The 20,365-nt window shown below is 55.5% G+C and overlaps 8 protein-coding genes across 8 annotated transcripts in view; 4 read left to right on the forward strand and 4 right to left on the reverse strand.

Moving 5' to 3' along the window:
- Positions 1-415: 415 nt before the first annotated feature.
- Positions 416-1,810, reverse strand: CCMA1212_002622 (uncharacterized protein; the record flags this gene model as incomplete). Its single annotated transcript, XM_073700001.1, has 2 exons — positions 416-1,528; positions 1,640-1,810. 2 exons carry the CDS (start codon positions 1,808-1,810, stop codon positions 416-418), a joined length of 1,284 nt encoding a protein of 427 aa, XP_073561689.1.
- A 547-nt stretch (positions 1,811-2,357) lies between these two features.
- Positions 2,358-4,579, forward strand: CCMA1212_002623 (uncharacterized protein; the record flags this gene model as incomplete). The annotated part of the gene is made up of 2 exons (XM_073700002.1): positions 2,358-2,906; positions 3,002-4,579. 2 exons carry the CDS (start codon positions 2,358-2,360, stop codon positions 4,577-4,579), a joined length of 2,127 nt encoding a protein of 708 aa, XP_073561690.1.
- Positions 4,580-5,223: 644 nt separating this feature from the next.
- Positions 5,224-5,739, reverse strand: CCMA1212_002624 (uncharacterized protein; the record flags this gene model as incomplete). Its single annotated transcript, XM_073700003.1, has 2 exons — positions 5,224-5,563; positions 5,717-5,739. The coding sequence occupies 2 exons, from the start codon at positions 5,737-5,739 to the stop codon at positions 5,224-5,226; spliced, it is 363 nt and encodes a 120-aa protein (XP_073561695.1).
- Positions 5,740-7,288: 1,549 nt separating this feature from the next.
- CCMA1212_002625 (Tyrosine-protein phosphatase cdcA) lies at positions 7,289-9,437 on the forward strand (the record flags this gene model as incomplete). The annotated part of the gene is made up of 3 exons (XM_073700004.1): positions 7,289-7,346; positions 7,500-7,808; positions 7,876-9,437. 3 exons carry the CDS (start codon positions 7,289-7,291, stop codon positions 9,435-9,437), a joined length of 1,929 nt encoding a protein of 642 aa, XP_073561696.1.
- A 970-nt stretch (positions 9,438-10,407) lies between these two features.
- On the reverse strand, positions 10,408-12,218 carry CCMA1212_002626 (uncharacterized protein; the record flags this gene model as incomplete). Its single annotated transcript, XM_073700005.1, has 3 exons — positions 10,408-11,561; positions 11,625-11,663; positions 11,714-12,218. 3 exons carry the CDS (start codon positions 12,216-12,218, stop codon positions 10,408-10,410), a joined length of 1,698 nt encoding a protein of 565 aa, XP_073561693.1.
- A 1,933-nt stretch (positions 12,219-14,151) lies between these two features.
- Positions 14,152-16,110, reverse strand: CCMA1212_002627 (uncharacterized protein; the record flags this gene model as incomplete). Its single annotated transcript, XM_073700006.1, has 4 exons — positions 14,152-14,274; positions 14,672-15,684; positions 15,767-16,036; positions 16,095-16,110. 4 exons carry the CDS (start codon positions 16,108-16,110, stop codon positions 14,152-14,154), a joined length of 1,422 nt encoding a protein of 473 aa, XP_073561694.1.
- Positions 16,111-16,548: 438 nt separating this feature from the next.
- On the forward strand, positions 16,549-17,289 carry CCMA1212_002628 (uncharacterized protein; the record flags this gene model as incomplete). Its single annotated transcript, XM_073700007.1, has 3 exons — positions 16,549-16,565; positions 16,637-17,049; positions 17,111-17,289. The coding sequence occupies 3 exons, from the start codon at positions 16,549-16,551 to the stop codon at positions 17,287-17,289; spliced, it is 609 nt and encodes a 202-aa protein (XP_073561687.1).
- A 995-nt stretch (positions 17,290-18,284) lies between these two features.
- CCMA1212_002629 (Phosphoribosylaminoimidazole-succinocarboxamide synthase) overlaps positions 18,285-20,365 on the forward strand; it is a gene marked incomplete at both ends in the record, with an annotated part of 4,779 nt that continues 2,698 nt past the window's right edge. The window contains 7 exons of the mRNA XM_073700008.1: positions 18,285-18,632; positions 18,700-18,746; positions 18,881-18,959; positions 19,147-19,325; positions 19,671-19,710; positions 19,891-19,910; positions 20,111-20,228. Of these exons, the coding sequence (XP_073561688.1) occupies positions 18,285-18,632; positions 18,700-18,746; positions 18,881-18,959; positions 19,147-19,325; positions 19,671-19,710; positions 19,891-19,910; positions 20,111-20,228 (831 nt within the window). The remainder of the gene's footprint in view (positions 18,633-18,699; positions 18,747-18,880; positions 18,960-19,146; positions 19,326-19,670; positions 19,711-19,890; positions 19,911-20,110; positions 20,229-20,365) is intronic.

The raw sequence follows: 20,365 nt of genomic DNA on the forward strand, positions 1-20,365 counted from the left end.
TATCACATGGAAGGAGATCTACTGAGGTGTTGAAGAATTGCACGGGTTGAGTGGGGTGGAATATGCACGTGGTGGGGAAGATGAAGATTTGCGCATGTTGAAGAGACGAATTACTTGGTGTTGGTGCTCGTCTCGTACTGTACGTGTGATGCGACGCAAAACTTTTGCAACAACGCTTGACGCAGGATATTGCACTTGCGGCTATTGGGGGCTCTTTTGACCATTGGATCTCGGACCCTTGGACGAGACGAGACCCAGTTTGCTTTGCTTGTGCCTGGTCTATTCTGCTAACCTCTCCGCCGCGATACGAAAAGATGCCTAGAAATTGAGCACTGGAGCTCTGGCGGGGAACTACACGCACGATCAGCAGAGATTAAAGAGCGTCGAATGTGCCCAGTGATGGAGCGAATGAAAGTTATTGCCAGGGTCCTGCCGGCTCCCCGTTGCTCTGCTTCTGCTTGCTTGCCGCCGCCGCTGCTGCTGGTGGAATTCTTCGGCCCTCACCCCCACTGTCGACGGACCCTGGTCGGACGAGTAGGAATCGCGCTGAGTCGCCTCGGTTAGCTTTACCGGCCGTTGGTCCAATATTGGCAACAAGAACTGCGGGCTCGAACGGACGGAACAAGGGCGCGCGAGAAGGGGAAAGGGGGGGTTCGCAATACAAGGAAGAATGGACGAAGCGTGCTTCGCAAGTCACGATGGCACCGCGATGCGTGGCGGGCTGATGAGCGAGTGGGAGGGAGGATGGACGGCTGATGGCGAGAAGACGGCTTGAGACTTGTGTCTGGTGATCGCGGTTGGGCCACACCATCAGCCGGGTCTGGATCGGAAGGGTAGATGCGAGCCAAGCAAGGCTGGGCGAGGACCAGAGGCGGAGACAAGGGGAACCGTCTGCTGCATCTGGACCCCTACCGGGAAGTTGGTGGTGCTGATACATGCATGTGTACGCCGCTGAAGCTGACGAAGAGGGAAGAAAAGCGATCATACGCGCTCGTGCTGTGAAGAGAAGCAGCTTGCTGTCACCGACTCGATTACTTCCTGTTGTTGACGGCTCCCCACAGACGGTGCCGAAAGCTGCTGGGAGAGTGTGGTAAGCTGTGGGCATAGGAGATGGGACGGCTCTTAAAGGACGGTGAGCCGCCCCCGGTGCGAAAGCGAAACGACCATGGTGCCGGCAGCAGAGAAGACGAGGACAGATCAAATGGGAGGCAAAAAGGAAGACGCAGATGAAGAGCGAGGCACCAAAGGACATGTACGAAGCAGCGACGGCAGATATTATAGCCAGGGCGCATTTCGCTAGTAGCAGCGAAATCGAGGACCAAAAGAAAAAGAGGCGTTCGAAAGAGAAGACGGGAGAGAATCGACACGTGCAGTTCTCAAGCCTTTGGCGAGCCGACATACCGCCCATGATCCACCAGGCGCTGCCTTGGTGAATCTTAGCACTGACCTCCGAGCCGTTTCTGAAGTCAAACGTTGCACGCAATTCCTCGCGCCGGGCACCGCGCACCGCTGTGGCTCCTCGACGGGCCTTTTAGCAGTTCCATCCGTATGTCCTGGCCTGATGTGCCTCCCACGCGAGATGCACTGCTGCGATCCCCCACCCGCCGACCTCACTAACTTGTCGCTAACCTCAACTAACGGACGGAGCCTCCAGGCTCTCAGTGGTGAGTGAGTTGGACTCTGCTGCCAGCCAGTGCGACCCTTGACCGTCCAGCGCTTCCAGTATTGGATTCTCACGGGGGCGTCCACCTGGATTTTTCCAGCGAGGTGCCAACTTTTTTTCCCTCTCCGCCCCGGCGACTGACCCCATCCGGGCCCTTTTCTTCAGGTCCCGTCGCTCTTCCTCTCGCTCTTCCTGCCTGCAAGCGCCAGTATCGCCGCTGTCGTCGCCGTAACGATCGCCGAGCGCAACTTACTCGGCGATCGCCGTTTGTCTTCTCGGCTTTTTATCTGGCGGCTGATGAGCCTCTGTCCGTTGCGTCACCATTCGCCAATTGCTGAAGCCTGTGCGAACGGAGCGGCTTTGACCCGGTTACCGCCGCAGCTCCCCGACCGAAAACGCTGTGCTTCACCCCCGACCGCCGTTGACGACGACGGCATCACCAATCGTCGTCTTCTTTGATCCTCTTTGATCATCTGCTTCCGCTCACGAAGAGCCTCGGGAAGCGGGCTCCGAGAGTGCTGCTCACACTGTGGGCACATTTATTGCGCAGGGAAAAAGAACCGTTCTTGGCATCACGACGCCTTTTGCTCTCGAGTCAGGCCGTGGTGGTTCTGGTTGGAGATTTTTAAACGAGGGAAAACACCGCCGAGGAGAATCTTGCGGAGACGCCCGGCGCATCTCCCACACAATCGCCATGATGGGCTCTGCAGCGTGGAATGCGCAGGACCAGGCCTTGGCCGCCGCGACCGAGGATGACTTCCAGCAGTTCCTCGACATCAGCGGCATGGCCAACATGGGCGACGGCATGCAGTTCGACTTCCAGGGCTTCCCGGACGATGGCTCGCACTCCATTATGGGCCAGCCTCGCCAGACCACCGACGCCATCATGGGCGACACGGATCCCTCGAGCATGATCGCCCGAAGCGACGGCCTTCTGCAAAACCACACGCCCGCCATGGCGCCCATGCCCTCTCACATGATGGCGCCGTCCGCCTCGCGCGAGGCCATCTCCAACATCGACGCACAGATCCAGTACCTGCAGCAGCAAAAGTTCCAGCAGCAGCAGCGCCAGCTGCAAGAGCAGCAGGCCACCTTCTTCGTCAACCATAGCCACTCGGTGCCACCGACGCCCCAAAGCCTGGAGATGACGCCCGGCAGCGCGCAGTTTTACTCACAGGCCGAGCAGATGCCATCAAGAGGGGCCTACGACAGGAATTACCATCAGAGGATGGCCGAGCAGGATGTAAGTCTGCACTGCCTCCACGGCTCGACCCTTTCCATACATTTTGACATGCTGGACTGTTCCTGAATCGTCTCTAACCACCAAGTAAACCATAGATGGCTTTTACGCCTCTCGTCTCGCCTGCCGTCACTCCTCTGGATCCTCATTTCAACATGGAGAGCGCCTTTACCGTCCCCGGAGCTTACTTTAGCCCCCTGACTTCGCCGGCTCTCCATGCGCAGAATGATTCGTCCTCCAACTATGACCACACCACGCACTCAAACAACTCGCCGGTGGAGATGGACCTGGAGCAGCCTGCCGTCCCCGCCGTCAACCTGGATCTTTCCAAGAAGACGAGAAAGACGCAGGGCACCAAGGCGAGGAAGCCGAGTGTCAAGAGCTCGCCCATCTCCAAGCCGCTCAGGCGCAAGACTGGCCCCAGCCCGGCCATGGTATCGCAGGTGCTGAGCGAGGTGGAGGAGCGGAGCCTGCAGGCCAGCGACCACGGGCTGCTGCCCCTGCCCGCCGCCTCTTCCGACGGGTCGGACGAGAACGCGTCTGTGTCGCCCGAGAACCTCTCGGAAATGCCCCCTCCCCCCATCCCCGCCAGGCGCTCGATGAGCAAGTCGCCCTACATACGTCCGCAGACGAACATGCAGTCCATTCACGCATCCGCTCTGCTCGACGAAATGCACCCTCCCCATCCCGCCACTCCAGCTTCCCTGATGAAGTTGCCAGCCTCCAAGACGAAAAAGCTCACGACCAACCTCCAGGAGCCCCCGCTGTCCGACAACATTGAGTCGCTTGAACTCCCTGAATCAATATCCAACACCCCGCTCGCTGGTGGTCTCGCCGACGGCCAGCTAGGTACGCACACCCCTCGGCCCGAGCCGGGCATGGTTTCCAAGGGAGTCACGTTCCAGTGTATGCCGTCGCCAGTCGTCCGCGCAACGGGAACATCGTCGGCAAACCAAAGCCCTCTCTTGTTGCCTGGCGCGTCCGGCTCCGGCCAGCGAAGAACGCCGCAGCTCTCCGCCAGGAACAGTCGCAAGAGGTCGACGGGATCGATTCATGCCTCTCCGGCTCTGTTGCCCAGGATATCGCCCAACATCAAACCCCTGCTTCCCGGTACTCCTGGCATGTCTGTTGAAGACCAGGCGTCACGACTGTTGATGTCAAAGTCAAATTACCAGAATATTCTGGAGGGCAACCAAGTTCCCGGTGTGTCTTACCCCAGCGAATTGTCCACGAACCTCACGTCGAAGAGGACGTCACATAAGATTGCCGAACAGGGCCGCAGAAACCGCATAAACTCGGCCTTGCAAATCATGGCCAGTCTGCTCCCGGACAGCAAGAACAAGGTCGTTTCGGGCGACGACAGCGATAAGAAGGACGGCAAGCAATCCAATGCGTCCAATAGCAAGGCCAGCGTCGTAGAAAACGCCATTGTCCACATGAAGAATCTGGAGAAGGAGAATGTGGATCTGAGATATGAGCTGCAGGCGCTGAAGGAGCAGCTTGAGAAGCTGAAGGGATCCGACAGCGGTTCCGCCGAAGGGAGCACTGCGGCCTCGAGCGACGACAAGAAATTGCCCAGAATAAACGAGGAACTGGGCGGCAGCCCCGACGCCCACGGAGACACCAAGATGGACACGGCTGCGGCGACGGTGGGCGAGCCTGAGGAAAGCAGCTGACGAGCATGAATGCAAAACAGAATGCCATGCTATAACCATGCCATTCGATAATTTCGGGCCGGCGCAGTGTTTCCCGCGGGCTACGTTCAACGATGTTGTTGTGTCGTGGGTTTCCTGTTCGGCACGGAGTGGACGCTGATTCCCTTTTTCGTCTTGTCTGAACATGTTGTGGTGAGCGGCTGGGATTGATTTACGGTATATCCTGGGCGGTTTCTGTCTTTCCATCTTGGAGCGCATATCTTTTCAAGGTCTCGGGCCTTGATATTGTTGGCATTTTATCCGACATGTATGGATGCCAAATGGGCGGGCACCTTGTCATTTGTTCTTTCATCCCTGTATCTACTGTTGAATGATTTTCCTGATCATCTATTCATACATGGTAGTGTAATTTAGACTCTTGCGAGAGGACACCTGAATATATACCACTACGTGGCTGCGTCGTCACGTTCCTTCATCTGCTCTTCGTGTGTATGTCATCGAGGTTCAACCTATAAGGCTTCCGATTTCGCATCATCAAATCGTGCGTCGTAGCATCATGCTTTTGAAACACTCCATAGTCCAGCCTGCGCATTCTTGGAGATACTACACAGCATAGGTATATCACGTCAGTCACGTAGCAAGGCAGCAAAAGGTTGAACATATCTTCATGAAGATTGTATTGAAGTCTTGTGCTCCCCCGCGGCCAAGACGTCCACGTCCAGCTGCTCCATGACCTCCAAGACGAGCTTGAGGCCCTCCATGAAGGAGTTTACGGCGACGCGCAGCATGCGGTTCGTCGTGGCCCGGTATTCCACCCGCAGCACCTGTGCGTCTTCTTCCCCCGTCTGTGCCTGTGGCTCGGAGGAGTCGCTGGCGCTTGATGCTGCGGTCGAGGCTACGACGGAGAGGGTTCGCTGGACGAGGGGCGACAGTTCGGGGTCGACTTGGAGGGCTTTGAGGGCCGTGGAGGCGAGGCGTGGTGTGGGGAAGGGGATGTGCAGCTGGCTGTGTTGATGGTCCGCGGTTGCTCCCGGTCAGTTCAGCTTGTTTTGCATATGAGAGAGAGAGAGAGGGCAGAACAACAGAGATGCGGGAGAGGTGGAGGTTGATTGGCAGGGGAACGGGAGGAGTGAGGGGAAATGAACTTGCATGCTGCACGGAAAGCTGGAATCGGAGCCCATTGCGCGGAGGTGGCCTGAGTCAGGGTTTCCCTGTCTCGTCTTGTTTTTTTGTCTTGTCTCTGGGTCTCTTGTTGTCTGTTTCTGTTTGGCTGGGGTTTATATCAGGAATGGAGGGGTTCGCGTGTGTTTCTTCTGGTGCTTCTCTTTCTTCGATCTGGACTCGTTTGTTCTGGCGGGTGGTGGATGTCGGCTCTGATGGACGTGTGGCTGGCGTAAGCTGCAGCCCGTGTTTACAAAAGACGAAGGGCGCTGTGGATCGGGGATCGGGGTTGGATGGAATATTCGTGACTGCTTCTAGATGCAAAAACTCCAGGTTATCAGCGGTGATGCAGTTGGAGGTTTGCATGCATGCGCTGGAATGCACGTCAGCCACACACACAACGTGGCGCGCGCAAGAAGTCGAGCCCACGAGCCACACGGACTACTAGGCACGGTAGAAGCTGGAAGCGCGGAACCCCTGCCGTTGGGTACAAAGTACTTGGGAGCGTACCCGCCGGGCCGCAGCCTGACAGAGCGAGCTAACGGTTTGCAGCCGGCGTTGTTATGAGGTTGCCGTAGCGACAGAGTCAGCGGCCCACAATAACAGCGCTCGCTGGCTCTCTAGGCGCTGGCGCCCAGGGGGAATAGCAGCAGCAACAGGGGGGTCCAGGGCGCCAACGCAGCTGCGCTGTGGCCCGGTTATAGGGGGGGTTTCTTTTCAGGGCAACTGGAGGAATAACATCTGCAGCGCTCAGGACACACAAAGACCAAGGAAAGGCCCTTCTCCCTGGTTACAAAAACATCGTGACGGCCCGTACCATCATCGTCACTCACAACACTCACGGCGTTTTTGTTCCCTGTTTTAATCCTCCCTGTTCCCCTTTCGTCGCGGTTTCCCTCTCTCCCCCCTTCCTTCATATTCTTATCTCCTCTCTGGACGGAAGGGTCTGTCTTGGCTCGTCTTTCTTCCATCTTTGTTTGTCTCTGCTGGAGCTTCAGTTGCGGTGCTGCAGAGCGCTGGACAGTATCCATTTGACTAAAAGAAGAGACCCAGCGACAGCGACAGCAAAGACGACCACACACAGGTGCAGCATCGCCTTTCTTGCAGTTCGGTCCCCTCCCCCTCCGATCATCCGCTCTCATCCCCAATCAAACATATTTCTTTTTTTTTTTTTTTGCAGGGGGAGAACCGAAAGACAGACGTCTGTGATTGTCCAAGGCCATTTTCGCCAGCTTCAATTGACGCTCTCGCCGGCTGGGCTTTCTCCTCATTCTTGGGCTAAATCCCTCCCCAGCCCCCTTTATTCTTTGGCCGCTGTTTGTTGTTTACCTTACATCACCGACATCACACGACGCTTGTGTCCTTCGGAGCTTCACCGCAGCTTGGCTTTTTTTTTTTTTACCACTTCTACGCCTGGGGATTCTTTTTTCTTTGTTTGCGCATTGTTACGCTGCGCAATTTGGAAGTAGATTTTGACAGCATTGATTTGCATCTACTTGCGGATATATTCCTACGATCTCGGGGAGCAGATTCTTTGGTGCGGATTGGAAGATTAGCGAGCCTGGAAGAATGGCTCCTTCTACGAGACACTCCCAGAATCTGGGTCACGTTGTCGAATACATTCCCGGTACGACAGCTTCATTTTCTCTTGTTTCTTTCCCTTGCCGACGAGATCTGCTGCTCAATTGGCGCTGGATTCCCGTCTCTCGACACCGCTGTTTCTGTTCCCACCCGAATCTCTTCTCTTCCGACTTCGCGCTGACAATTTCTTCCTCTGCAGACCGGCTCTACCTGGGCGCCTACGTGCACCCTCCGACCCCCGACACGCCGCTGCCCGGCTCCGAGTCTCCCAGAAAGCGAGCGTCGCGATATGCCGACGGAGCAGCTCCGGCGCCGCTGGTGACGAACCGCAACCCGCCGTGCTACTTCACCGTCGACGACACCCTGCTGTACAATGCCTTCCACCACGACTTTGGCCCGCTGCACATTGGCCACCTCTACCGCTTCGCCATCAAGTTCCACGATATCTTGGGCGCCAAGGAGAACCGAGATCGGCCCATTGTCTTTTACAGCGCGGCCGACCCGCGGAGTGAGTCTTGACCGCTTCCATGCCAAGCCGAGGCTTTCGAGATGCTAACATGCCTGTTGCCAAATAGGCCGCGCCAATGCCGCTTGCATGTTGGCCTGCTACATGGTCCTGATCCAGAACTGGCCGCCTCACCTGGCGCTCGCCCCGATTGCCCAGATTGACCCTCCGCTGATGCCCTTCCGAGATGCCGGCTATAGCCAAGCCGACTACGGCATCAGCGTTCAGGATGTGGTGTACGGTGTCTGGAAGGCCAAGGAGGAGAAGTGCTGCGATCTGGACAACTTTGACCTGGACCAGTACGAGATGTACGAGCGAGTCGAGCACGGCGACTTCAACTGGGTCACTCCCAACTTCCTCGCCTTTGCCTCTCCCCAGCACACGCCCGTTGGCAAGATTACCGAGGACTCTGAGCTGTATCCGCTGCTTCCCAGAGACGTGGCCGCGGTCGAGGATCACCCTTTCCTGCCCCAGCCCTTCAAGAATGTGCTCTCCCACTTCAGCGAGCGCAACATTGGCCTGGTTGTCCGATTGAACTCGCACCTCTACTCGCCGTCCTACTTTGAAGCGCTGGGAATCCAGCACGTCGACATGGTGTTCGACGACGGAACCTGCCCGCCGTTGTCAATGGTTCGCAAGTTTATCCGCATGGCCCACGAGACCATTACCGTTAAGAAGAGAGGCGTCGCTGTTCACTGCAAGGCTGGCCTGGGCCGAACCGGCTGTCTCATTGGCGCCTACTTGATCTACCGCCATGGATTCACTGCCAACGAGGTCATCTCTTTCATGCGCTTCATGAGACCCGGCATGGTTGTCGGACCTCAGCAGCACTGGCTCCACCTCAACCAGGGAACCTTCCGAGAGTGGTGGATCGAGGAGCGCATCGAGCGGAAGCTGAGGCGAGAGTTTGCTGCCGCCGCCGCCGGGCATGCGGCACCCAGCACGCCCATGCGAGCCATGAAGGGCGCGCGCAACCAGGTCACGACGCCCTCGAACCGCAGCTCGTCCAACCGCTCGCCGCTCAGCGAGGTAGACCACGATCGCAACAACGTCGGAGTTCATGACGACTACTTGCCCGCGCCAACTCCTGGGCAGCCGCGGAAAGCCGCGCGTGATCGGCGCCATGCATACCATAGAGCGGATGCCTTTCAGGCTGCAGACGAGCAAGGCCTAGGGCAACAGCATCAGCATCAGCAGCAGCAGCAGCAGCCGCCGCCGCCGCACCAGGAGCCAGCGCCTCCGCCGTCGCCACAGCGCCGCTCTCAGGGGCCGGACTCGGACGAAGAGCAGCACCTGCGCATGCGAAAGCAGCGTAAGGCGGCCCAGTCACCCAGTCGGAGCGATAAATCTCGGCCGAATAGCCAGAGCACGAGCCCCTACGCGATCGACAACGATGCTTCCTTCGACGCCGAGAACATTGGCTCGGTAAAGCCCAAATCGGCGGACAGGGTCCCCAGCCAGCCAGGTACCCTGGCCAAGGTCCGGGCGACCAGGCGACAGGCTGCCGACTCCCCCCTGCGGTCGAAAGAATCCGCCGGGGTCCGCAAGACGAGCGGGCGCGTCGGCAGCGCCGGCGTGGGCGCATCCGTAACGACGTCGTCGGCTGCTCGCAGGGTCTCGGGCACGTCGTAGGTAGGCCTGACGAGACGCCGAGCCGGAACGGTCATCCACAAGGAGATGGCCGAGCATCTTGTAAACTTTTCATCTTAACGATCATGACTTCACGTTTTATTCTATTACGAGCGATTCATGCGTATGCATATACACGGGCGTTTTAGTATTCCAAGGCGCGACGGGAGAGGCAGGATGACTTTTTCTATACCACGATCCACCACCACCACCATGAGGACGACCACTGCTACTGACGCGCTGGATGTTGGCTTTTTGAGACCACATGGAGCTCTCTTACGATACTCACTACGTGAAACAAATGCCATTTTGGAAACGACTTTCAGCGAGAACGTGGAGATATGATGATGATGCGAGAGCGGAAAAGAAAGCCGACACAGCTTGGGTGAATGAGAAAGGGGGAAAGGCGAAAGAGAGGCAGGAGAGAGACAACATGATGGCGATGGCGCAACGGATGGAAAGGGAACTGGGGACTTGGGATATCGGGTTTTTTTCTCTCTTCGATTTCATTGCTGCATTGGACTGGCTCTTGTTTCACTTGTACGGCTTTTGTCTCGAATACTTTTTGGTTCTTGTCGCTTCTTCTTTTCTCGTCCCTCATTCTTCTTTATTGATTCTTCCTTTTCCTGGCATGATTGGCCTCTTGGGCATGGACTAGGCATTCAGGTAATGCTTGGTGGAATGCCGGTGACTGTTGCAGGCTTTGGAAGTGAGCAGGGTTGGGAGTTGGAAGAGTGCGTTATATATCAATTTTATGCATGATGTTTCGATGAGCCTTTAATCACTTGCAACTGTCCATGGCTCACCCTCGGATACAATTTTGACTTGCGTAAGGACTCGTTCTGTTTTGTTATATTGCTCGTTTATATGCACTGTATCCCACTGACTGCTCTATGATATGCAATCATCTCTCTCATGCTCTGAACTCATTCCGTGTATCCAATCATCCAGTCATCATCAAATCATATCGTCATCACACCCGTATGCTCTCCAGCTTATTCACAACCTCCTCCATCAACTCTCCGGCCTCAGTACTCGACATATCCTCATCCACCCGCAAGCACATGTCCACCACCTCCCTATAGCGCTTCCCGACTTTACTTCCCAGCCCCGGCACGAGCACCGCGAGAACAACCTTGTCGCGCCAGCGCTCGGCGGAGTAGTGCCCCTTGTAGTACGTCTGCAGGACCTTCCAGAGCCCAATCTCAAGCAGGACGAGGCCGAAGCTGTAAATGTCAAAGGGCTTGACGTGGGGCCTGCCGCGCAAGGAGGCGGGATGGCGGTGCAGCTCCTCGATGGAGGGGTTGCGCGGGGCGACGGAGAGGGCGGTGTCGAGCTCCGGGCGGGAGGCTGCGAAGCCGGCGAGATAGGGGGCGGAGACGTCCGGGACGAGGGCGGCGGAGGCGGTCGGGGAGAGGCCCGAGGCGGAGAAGGCGGAGGGGAAGAAGAGGATGTTTGAGGCGCAGAGGGACTTGTGCAGCCAGTCGAGGGAGTGGAGGGACCAGAGGGCGACGGCGAGGGTGTGGGCGAGGCGGACGCGGGCGTCGAGGTCCGGGGTCTTGAGGTCCGGGCTGGAGATGAGGGCGTCGAGGGCGGAGTGCGAGGCGGAGGGGGCCTTGTAGACGAGGCCGTAGCGGGAGTTTGCCGCGTCGTCGGCGTAGCCGAGGCAGTCGATGCTGTGGAGGTCCGGGTGGGACTCGGACGCGGAGTGCATCATGCGGGCGAGGTCGTCGAGGCGGCGGACGTGGGCGACGCGCTCGTCGACCTGGTCGCGGTCGTAGTCGATCCATTCGACGAGGACGTTGCCGGCGGTGACGTGGTGGGCGTGGCACCGGCGCGAGGATGAGGAGGAGGACGAGGCGTCGGGGAGGACGAGGGAGGAGAGGCCGATGCGGAGGGCAAAGGTGGGCTTGAAGGAGGCCTGGGGCTTGCTGTCGAGGTTGATGCGGAGCTTCTTGAGGTTGGCCGAGTTGGTGAGCTGCGGGTAGATGCCGGAGGAGGCGTTCTCGAGGAGCGACAGCTCGGCGAGGTCGCGCTGGGCGCGGTCGAGGAGGTGGTGCGTCCAGGCGCGCTGGAAGGAGGGGACTTGGGAGGGGGGGAAGAGGGCTTCAAGGCCGTCGTTGAAGTCTGCGAGCTGGTGTTGGCATGTAAATGGTTATGAGTGAGTATGATGAATTCGAGAGCGTATACCTTTGAGATCCTTTAGGAGATTGGAGAATTTGTCCTTGTCTGTCTGTACATGTCAGCACGAGTCTCTCAAAGAGATTGTTATATCTCACCTCCAATCACCCATTTCGTTCTCAAACCCAACTCTCTCCTCCAGCTCCTCTCGCTCGTGCCTGAACCCGTGCTCGTCATCTTCAACCCATTCATCCTCCTCCCCTCATCCCTCGACCCCTTCCTCGACGGCGAGACATGCTCCTTGCCACCGCCGTCCCTCACGTTCCCCGCCGCCGCCTCGTCCACCAGCCCATACCGGTCCTGCAGCTTCTTAAAGTCCGTGACGGTGCTGTGCAGCTGCTCCAGGATCTGCGTCGCCAGCAGCCGCAGCTGCGGGTTGCTGCGCTCGCTCAGGTGCTCGTCGAACCTGCCCTCGGCGACGCCCCATTCGCGGCCCCAGACGACGAGGCGCATCTCCTCGATGCGCACCTTGCACAGCATGCGCTGGCTGTCGGCGTCGAGGTTGGCCGCCGTGGTGAAGTAGCCGTAGGCCTTGACGCAGCCGTCGAAGAGCTGGCCGATGAAGCCGATGACGCCGATGGCGGTGCCGAGGGCTTCGGCCATGGCTGAGGATTAGGGGGGTTGGATGTGTGAGGTGAGGTGATGTGAGGTGTAAGTTGTAAATGCTGGGGGGGAGGAGGAGGAGGATGGCCGATTCGGGGCTTACACGAGATGAGGTGTTTATGAAACGGACTCAACTGAAGATGTCAGAGAAAGAGGAAACAAGACGAAAAAAATCTGTAATAAAAAAAAAAAAAATAAGAGAAGGAACACGTTCAGGAAAACAAGAAAAAAGTTCAAGGCTCCGCTATGTAGATGAAGAAATTGTGTCTAATGCGACTCGACTCGACTCCGCCTCGTTGATCTCCGTCTCAGCAGTTGCGCCTTGTGTTCCATCACATAAGCAGCTGCAGTACCACCTTGACCGCTAATTGCGCGCTTCTTCTTTTTTTGATTTGTCTAATTCCAAGTGGCAACTGTAGATTCACGGTCTGCATATTTGCTTGATGATGAAGAGACCCGACAATTGCTTATCGAAAGCGAAACAGAGGTAGATCAAATGTCTTCGAGATCGCGAATTACAGGGGAATTGCCCTTTGTCGATGCCCCTCATCGCTCATTGGAGGAACTGCGGTGAAGAAGGTCCCGGAAGGTGAGGTATCTATCACGTGAGTGCACCAATTCAGGTACGGCGCTTCGTAATACCTGACTGAATGAAGGCGGACCTTCCTCTGGAGGGCATCAACAGGCCTTGGTACCTCGAGTCATCGTTGGATCATGGACAATGACCTGTTCTTCCACATTTCACTACTATATCGTATCTAGCCGCGTACCACAGCTTTAAAGTGGAAAAAAAAAAGAAAAAAAAAAGGGATAGCCTGGTGACGCCTGAAATGGTATTCTGAGAGCCGCAGCCCGGAAGGCGGCTGATTGTAACTAGAGGTGAGTGGCTCAGGGGCAGTATGGCGTGTTTGATGGACTTTGCAAACTACTTCAGGATAGATGCGAGTTCCGGGGGTATGTAAATAAGTGGCACAAGGGTGAAGCATAAAACAGACGAGTGCCGAGGGCTCGTCTCCCCCTCACCCGGAGCAGCAAGGCGGCGTGTGCAACTAGCATGATGCTGGGGCACTTGGTTAGAGATGAGGCTGTAACGCTGAAATTGAGCACCTAGGACATTGGATTCACAGTAGAAGTGATTCACATCTGTAGTATGAGATTGTGTTTCGATATGAGATTGAGAAACAACTGAACACATCCAAAACAATATGAAAACCATCAGAGACAGCAATCGATATGATACAGCCGTGGAACCTTCAACATCATCATCTTGAGCAACGTCAACGTTACGATGTTCGAACAGTCACCGTCCCCGAGTCACCGTAAAACACAACTACCTGCCTCCTCGGGAGACGACCAGTTACGATATAAAAAGATCGCTGAGGAGAACATATTCCAGTCAGAACATGGCATCAAGCAGTTATAAGTAAACGTCACCCTTCTCCCCCGTATCCCATCTCACCTCCTTTCCTATCATCAAGAGCCTCTGATCCATAAAGAAACAGCAATAACACGAGCCATCAGAATTGTAAATCATCATATCAATCTCTACATCTGGCCGTAGATGCTATGCATCCTCCATTATTGCAAACATGAACAGTACCAAGACAATCCCAAGTGCATCGTCTCGACTTCCTCCTCCTCTCACAATCCAGCTCCGGCCCCGACTACACTTACAATTGCTGCTACCAAGGCTGCCACCGCCATTGTCAGACTTCTGGCAAAGCATCCTGAAGAGGGTAGGTCTTCAGCTGTCATGCCGTTTCCAAGGGACAACTGGACAAACTTGGTAAGAGGAGACGAATCGCAAATCCACAACTGCCTTGCCATCCCCTCTAACACACTCCTGGTCTCCCTCTCAATATGCGCAAGTCCACTTCTTCTTCTTCCCCCGCTGTTATGGCTCAGAGCCAAGATTCTCCTATAGGCGAAAGCCTTACGCTTTCGTCGTAGGAACAAGCCTCCCAGCCTCTGGCTCGAAGGGCAGCTCCTGGAAGCTTTCAAGGGAATGAATGTTGTTTCCCATGGCAATGCCGCTGTTGATTTCACAATTCGTTTTCTTCAGTATTTGGTAAGGTATGCTCCGTTGTACTGTCAAGCACTCTTTGCAGCCTCGGGGATCTGGGGGACTGCTAAAACTGACAAGCATTGTGTATGTATATATCATTACATGCGACGTCCTGTAGTGTCACCATGCACACTCGGATGAACTTTTGGACGGAAAAAAGGATATCATGGTTTCGAATATGATGTAGGCATCTACTACTAGCTCGGTAGATACAAGCAGTAGGTTAAGTGTGTAAGTTTCCATCTTAAAGATTCCAATCCCATGCACATCTACCGTATCCCTTGTCACACTGGACTCCCATAGCTGTCAATAAATTCATCAGCGAACACATATCTGGGCCATCACATATGTCCCAGTCCCCGAATCTATCATCCACTATCAAAGTTACCTCCTTGAGGAATGGAAATTTCGCAATTGATTCCACCACGGATGTCACATCGGGCCATATGATGGGGAGGGAATCTTCGTCCATGTAGTGCATGTAGTAACCTGGATCCTCGAAATCTATGTACAGGGATCGGAGCGTGTTGTTGTGGTTGTACTGCCTCAGCATGTTTATGAGATCTCTGGGTCTGAGGGCACCTGGTACTTGGTCGCCTCGGACTCCTTGACGACTCTGGTAATGGAACCTCTCTAGCGCAAGACAGCGAGAAACGACGCTTTGAAGCTGAGATCGGATCCAGAGGGAGTCTTTGACAGCTAAACGGGTGACACTTCTGAAGGACATGAGGCTACTGCATTGTAGTCCGGTTTTAGGAAGTTTGAGGAGGTGTGACCACAGGGTGAGGTCTGTCAGACCAGTCGTAAGCTGAAGGATGCCGGCGAAGTAATCCAGAGAAAAGTTTCTGCCGTGGCCCAAGGAAAGCTGACGCAGATGCGGCAGCGAAGCGCGCCACGGAACAGGCGCAGATGCATCTTCGAATATGCTGAAAGGCCTGAAATCTTTATTAACGTAGGCGTCCCTGAAAAGGAAGATATCGAGGGCCTTTAAGTTGGGTGTCTGGGCGATGAGGAGACAGGCCACAGCCTCGAATGGGCAAAGCTCCAGCCAGGCAGGAATGCCTTCACCCAGTCTTGCTGCCGCTTTCTGCACTACGTCCTTTTGACTCTGATCAAGGACACGCGAACGAAAACCCAAGACACGCAGCTCCTGCACTAGTTCGCCAAGCTCGGGACGCAGGCTGATGGTCCTCAGGAAGTTGATGCTTCGTTGCAAGTCGCTGTCTCCACCATCAAAGCCAGCATATAGAACGGGGGTGCTGATGTGATGAATGGCTTTTGACGTTTGGCAGAGGTGAGATAGAGGCTTTAACCCCGTGCGGTTCCAACCATCCTTTTCATGACGGACGTCGAGTTGAAGGCATATATGCCGTATGGACAGCAGCTGGGGCATGATGGGTGCTTTGTGATTTGTTAGCGGTGTTCATCGTCATCCAGAATGGTGACCTCAGGTGGAAACGGCAGAGAGTTGTGGAGAACTCACCGTTCTTGATGTGCCAGACTGGAGATGGCAGAGGCGAGTCCCAGGAAAGGCCAGTGGCTGAAGCGAGATCCGCTCGGATGTTGCCGATCGAGCTGAGCTGTGGATACTGTACGAGGAACCGAGTCCGAAGCGAAAGCCGCAGAGCCACGATCGTTGGATCAGGATCAGGAACAGCTCCGGTCTGTGTAGGCATGCGCTGGTAGTCGAGACTGGAACCTGTCTGGTGCGCTGCAGGTCTGGTTGTAGGAGGCAGAATTCTGTGGGCAGAGGCTGGAAGGTAGCAGAGCATCAATGATGTTTCATGTCACCGCCATGCAGTGCTGCGCACGTGACGTCCCTGGCATCACTGTCAACGTCAATGTCCAGTACCAACTCAAGTCCAGTACCTGAATTGGGTGCCTGAAGGGGTTCCAAGGTCTTTGGAAGTGGTGATTGTACTCACCAGTAGTTGTTGAGAAACCGGTACCTCGTCCTGCAACACCGAGACCCCGAGCCATATGAGAAACGATACTTTGACAGGGCATATACCTACTCTCAGGGGCTTGCGAACGGCACCACATTGCTCATGCCCCTGCGAGAATGTTGATCGGTACACGTGTGCGGCCGTGGTGTCCTTGGATGAGAGAAAGGAAACGAAGCAGAAGCAGTAAAGCGCGTTAACAGAGTCCAGCTGAAGGAGACCCTACATGATAGTCGACGCCAACGCTGCTTTGCCAGCCTCGAGACATATTCTGGAAGCACCCGCAACAAGAGCAGTGTGTCAGACTGAAACATTCAAGACAATGGACCTCCTCGCGGCGTGCGAAGACCTCGCCCGCCAACGTCGCGGCCTTTGACACCGCCGACGACAACGGCTCACACGTCCCAGAGTTCCGATCTGACAACGTGGAAGACACTCTTTGGCTTCTCGTCAGACGAAGCGGCCAAGGCCATTCGCAACTGGAGAGCCGACTTTACTCGTCAGACCATTTCGCAGGCGACATGGCTGCTCGTCAAGGAAGCCAGGATGGCTGAGGGATTCAACAAGGAGTCCTACGAGCACAGCCTGTGGAGGGCAAAGGCTGCCCGGAAGCCGCACTCGCAGACATCGAACGGCACAACCGTCAAAGCAGACGAAGCAAAGTATCTCGTTAAGCTGGAGTGCGACTCTTTGCCATCCATGGAGTCGGTTGACTTGATGCGCTTCCTTCCCCAGAAGCCAAACATGCTCAGCGGCCTAGACGACGACGGCAACGTGATGACCCCATTCTTCTTATTATCCAGCAGCCAAAAAGGCCGACTTTGTAAACGCTTTGGCAAAAGCACATCCCTGTTTCCAGCCGACAGTAATTCGCACATCCACAGCGGTCAAAGATCTGTCCATGACCTCTTACCCAACGCTCGGAGTGGACACTACGCTCCCGCAGTTCCGGCCAGACAGCAGCTCTTCGCTCTCGTTTGCTCGACCAGCACAGGATGAGTATCCCGTCTGGTACCTTGCGGATGCCAATGTCCGTCCTCTATCGAGTGATCGGCCTGGCTGAGGAAACAGCCACCAACATTGGCTACAGGCGTGCACGTATCCGAAAAGGGCGTCTTACTACGCTTGGCGGCAAGTACTTGGCCTTGGTGGATGCGGATGAAGGGTCGATAGTCGACGGCTAGGCGTACCAGGTGAAGAGCCAGACCGAGAAAGACTCTCTTCGTGTGTACGAGACGGAAATGTACGGAGCCGTGAGGCGCACGATGGAGATTACGGGAGAACAAGAGGCGGTTGTTCATGGGCTCCTAGAGGATTGTAAGGGGGACATCCATCATGCGTATGGTTTCTTCTTCTGGGTCTGGCGTGGCGGCGTCAATGTATTTCTGGGGATTAGAGAATAAGGGGCAAAGAGTCTCAGACAAATGTTGGCTGCCTATTGAAAAGAGCTCAGTGGCTCAAATCTAATATAAAAAGCGAGTGTGATATCAAAAGCGCTTCCGATCTTCTTTGTACGAGACTTGGCAAGAAACGCATGTTTAACCACGCCCCAGCCAATGCGGGGCCCCATACCATACCATACCATACTGTACAGCAACACAGCACATCCCCATCAACCTCCATCAATCGTACCACTTCAGTCCGTCCCATCACCCAGCTTACATAAAATATCTCAGCCTCACATCTCTTCCTATTACCGTAATCATCGTCACTCAAAGAGGTTCTCAACAGCCAATAACAAAAACCTTTCACCGTGATACATCCAATAGAGCGATATATCACTAGTTATACTGGAGATGCAAACGCCACAAATCAGCGAAACTAGCAGCACATCACGGCCCCCACATGGCAAAATTCTACATCACCTCAACTCACAAAGCCGAGCATCTTAGTCACTCAATTCCAACCTCGTCTCAACCTCCCTCGCCCTCAAAACTCTTTTGTCATTTCACGCGCAAAAACACCCAATAGAACCAAACCCCGACAACTGCCCCCCCAAAACCAATACCAACATCAATCCCAGCCCAAGAAAAAAAAAAAAGGAGGACCACCACGACAATGTACGCCCCCCAAGCAATCACCTCCCTCACCCTCACCTCCCTCCCCAAGCTCTCCACCGGCAAGGTCCGCGACCTCTTCGCCCTCGACGACGACTCCCTGCTCTTCACTGCCACCGACCGCATCTCCGCCTACGACGTCGTCCTCGCAAACGGCGTCCCCGCAAAGGGCCTCATCCTCACCCAGATCTCGGCCCACTGGTTCGCCGTCCTCGAGGACAAGGTCCCCGGCCTCAAGCACCACCTGCTGTCCCTCTCGGCCCCGGCATCGGCCCCCCTGACGCCCGAGGAGCGCGCCCTGCTGAGGGGCCGGACCATGGTCTGCCGTCGGCTCAAGGTTTTCCCTATCGTGAGTTGCTTCAAAGATGATTCCCAGAGGTGTCAGATACAACAGACTGACTGGATTGGGATTGTAGGAAGCTATTGTGCGAGGCTACATCACCGGCAGCGCATGGAGTGAATAGTAACGTCCACCCTCATCTTGACTCATCCCATCTCATGTGCCTTCACATGTCCTGGTGCTGCCAATCATGGATCTCGGACATCAGCCCATCTTATCTCATCAAATCAAGCCTCAAAAACTAACATCAATCCAAGCACCGCCAAGGGAACCGTTCACGGCATCCCCCAACCACCCGGCCTCCAACTCTGCAGTCCATTCCCCAACGGTCCCATCGTAAGTCACCGTGTCATCAATTGCACGCTTCTCATCTCAAAGCCTCGCTTCTCTCCTTCTCCTTCTCTTCTCCCGTCTCTTTACCCCTGGTCCCGCTGTCAGAGTGACACAAGACGTTCACGCCCACCAACTTCAACACCACAATCACATCTCATTGAATGAGAAATGAGAACTGACAAGACAAAAGTACACTCCGTCCACCAAAGCCCCCGCGGGCGAAAAGGACGAAAACATCTCCCCCGAGCAGGCCGTCGCCATCGTCGGCGAAAAGTACGCCAAACGCATCCAGGCGCTGAGCTTGGCCGTCTACAGCGCCGCCGCCGAGTACGCCCTCGAGCGGGGCATCATCGTTGCTGACACCAAGTTGTAAGTGCATCGGTTGACTCTCTCCGTTTTCTCATTCCACACCCTGGCTTCGCGTTGTTTCCGCTTTCCTGCTTCCTCCCCTTTCAGCCTCATCCGATCAGATGCACACTCCCCCTTAGCCGATGGCTATCACCTCGTCCCAGGCAGCAAACCCCCCTGCTGCGGGTTTCTCCAAGCTGCTTTGGTGATAGGGGACGGTTAGGGGAAAGAGAGATTCGAGGCCCCTGGCCGATGACAGCCTTGAAATGCCGTATTGGCAGATCCTAGCATACAGTTTCCCCAACATATTACTTTGCCCCCTGTCATTTCGCCCGACGAACCCCTGGCTGACATTATCCGATGCAGCGAATTCGCCCTCGACGAGGTCACTGATGAAGTCGTTCTGGTAAGTCAAAACGAATCCTGGTCCCTCGTCCAACGTCGCTATGCAGGAGTTGCAAGCGGGCGTTCCTGAAAATAGAGAGAGCGGCTGAGGCCAGATGCTCCCCTATCCTTCAGCGGAAACTCCAAATCAAGTATGCTACCTGAAAATCCACAGACTAATGTTTCATCCTGCTCAAAATAGGTCGATGAGGTTCTAACCCCGTAAGTCGAATCTACCGCCAGCCAATGGCCCACCCCATGCCTCACCGGAATCATGGCGCAACTTCCTAGCTGCATCCTGGGATCTAGAATCGAGAATCTCTCAGGATGCCTCTTAGGCGCCAGCACTCGCAATGCAACAATGCCATTTCCGAGGTGCAAACCAGAAGTCCAGAATGCTAACTTGGCGTCAACAAAAATAGCGACAGCTCGCGGTTCTGGAACGCCGCGGAGTGGAAGGCCGGCAGCGAGGCGCCCTCCTACGACAAGCAATTTGTCCGAGACTATCTGACCAGCTCAGGGCTCAAGGGCAAGCCAAACGTAAGTCAAAATCGCAGGCAAGGCCTGTCAAAATCGCCCAAACCCCCCCCTGTCCCGATCTCGAGATCCCGGATGCGGATACGAGAAAACAACCCGATGTGCCAAAAAAAGAAAAAAAAAAAAAAAGAGAGAGAGAG

Source organism: Trichoderma ghanense (genome assembly GCF_004382785.1).
Source record: "Trichoderma ghanense strain CCMA-1212 chromosome Unknown scaffold_2, whole genome shotgun sequence".
Taxonomy (NCBI): Eukaryota; Fungi; Ascomycota; class Sordariomycetes; order Hypocreales; family Hypocreaceae; genus Trichoderma; species Trichoderma ghanense.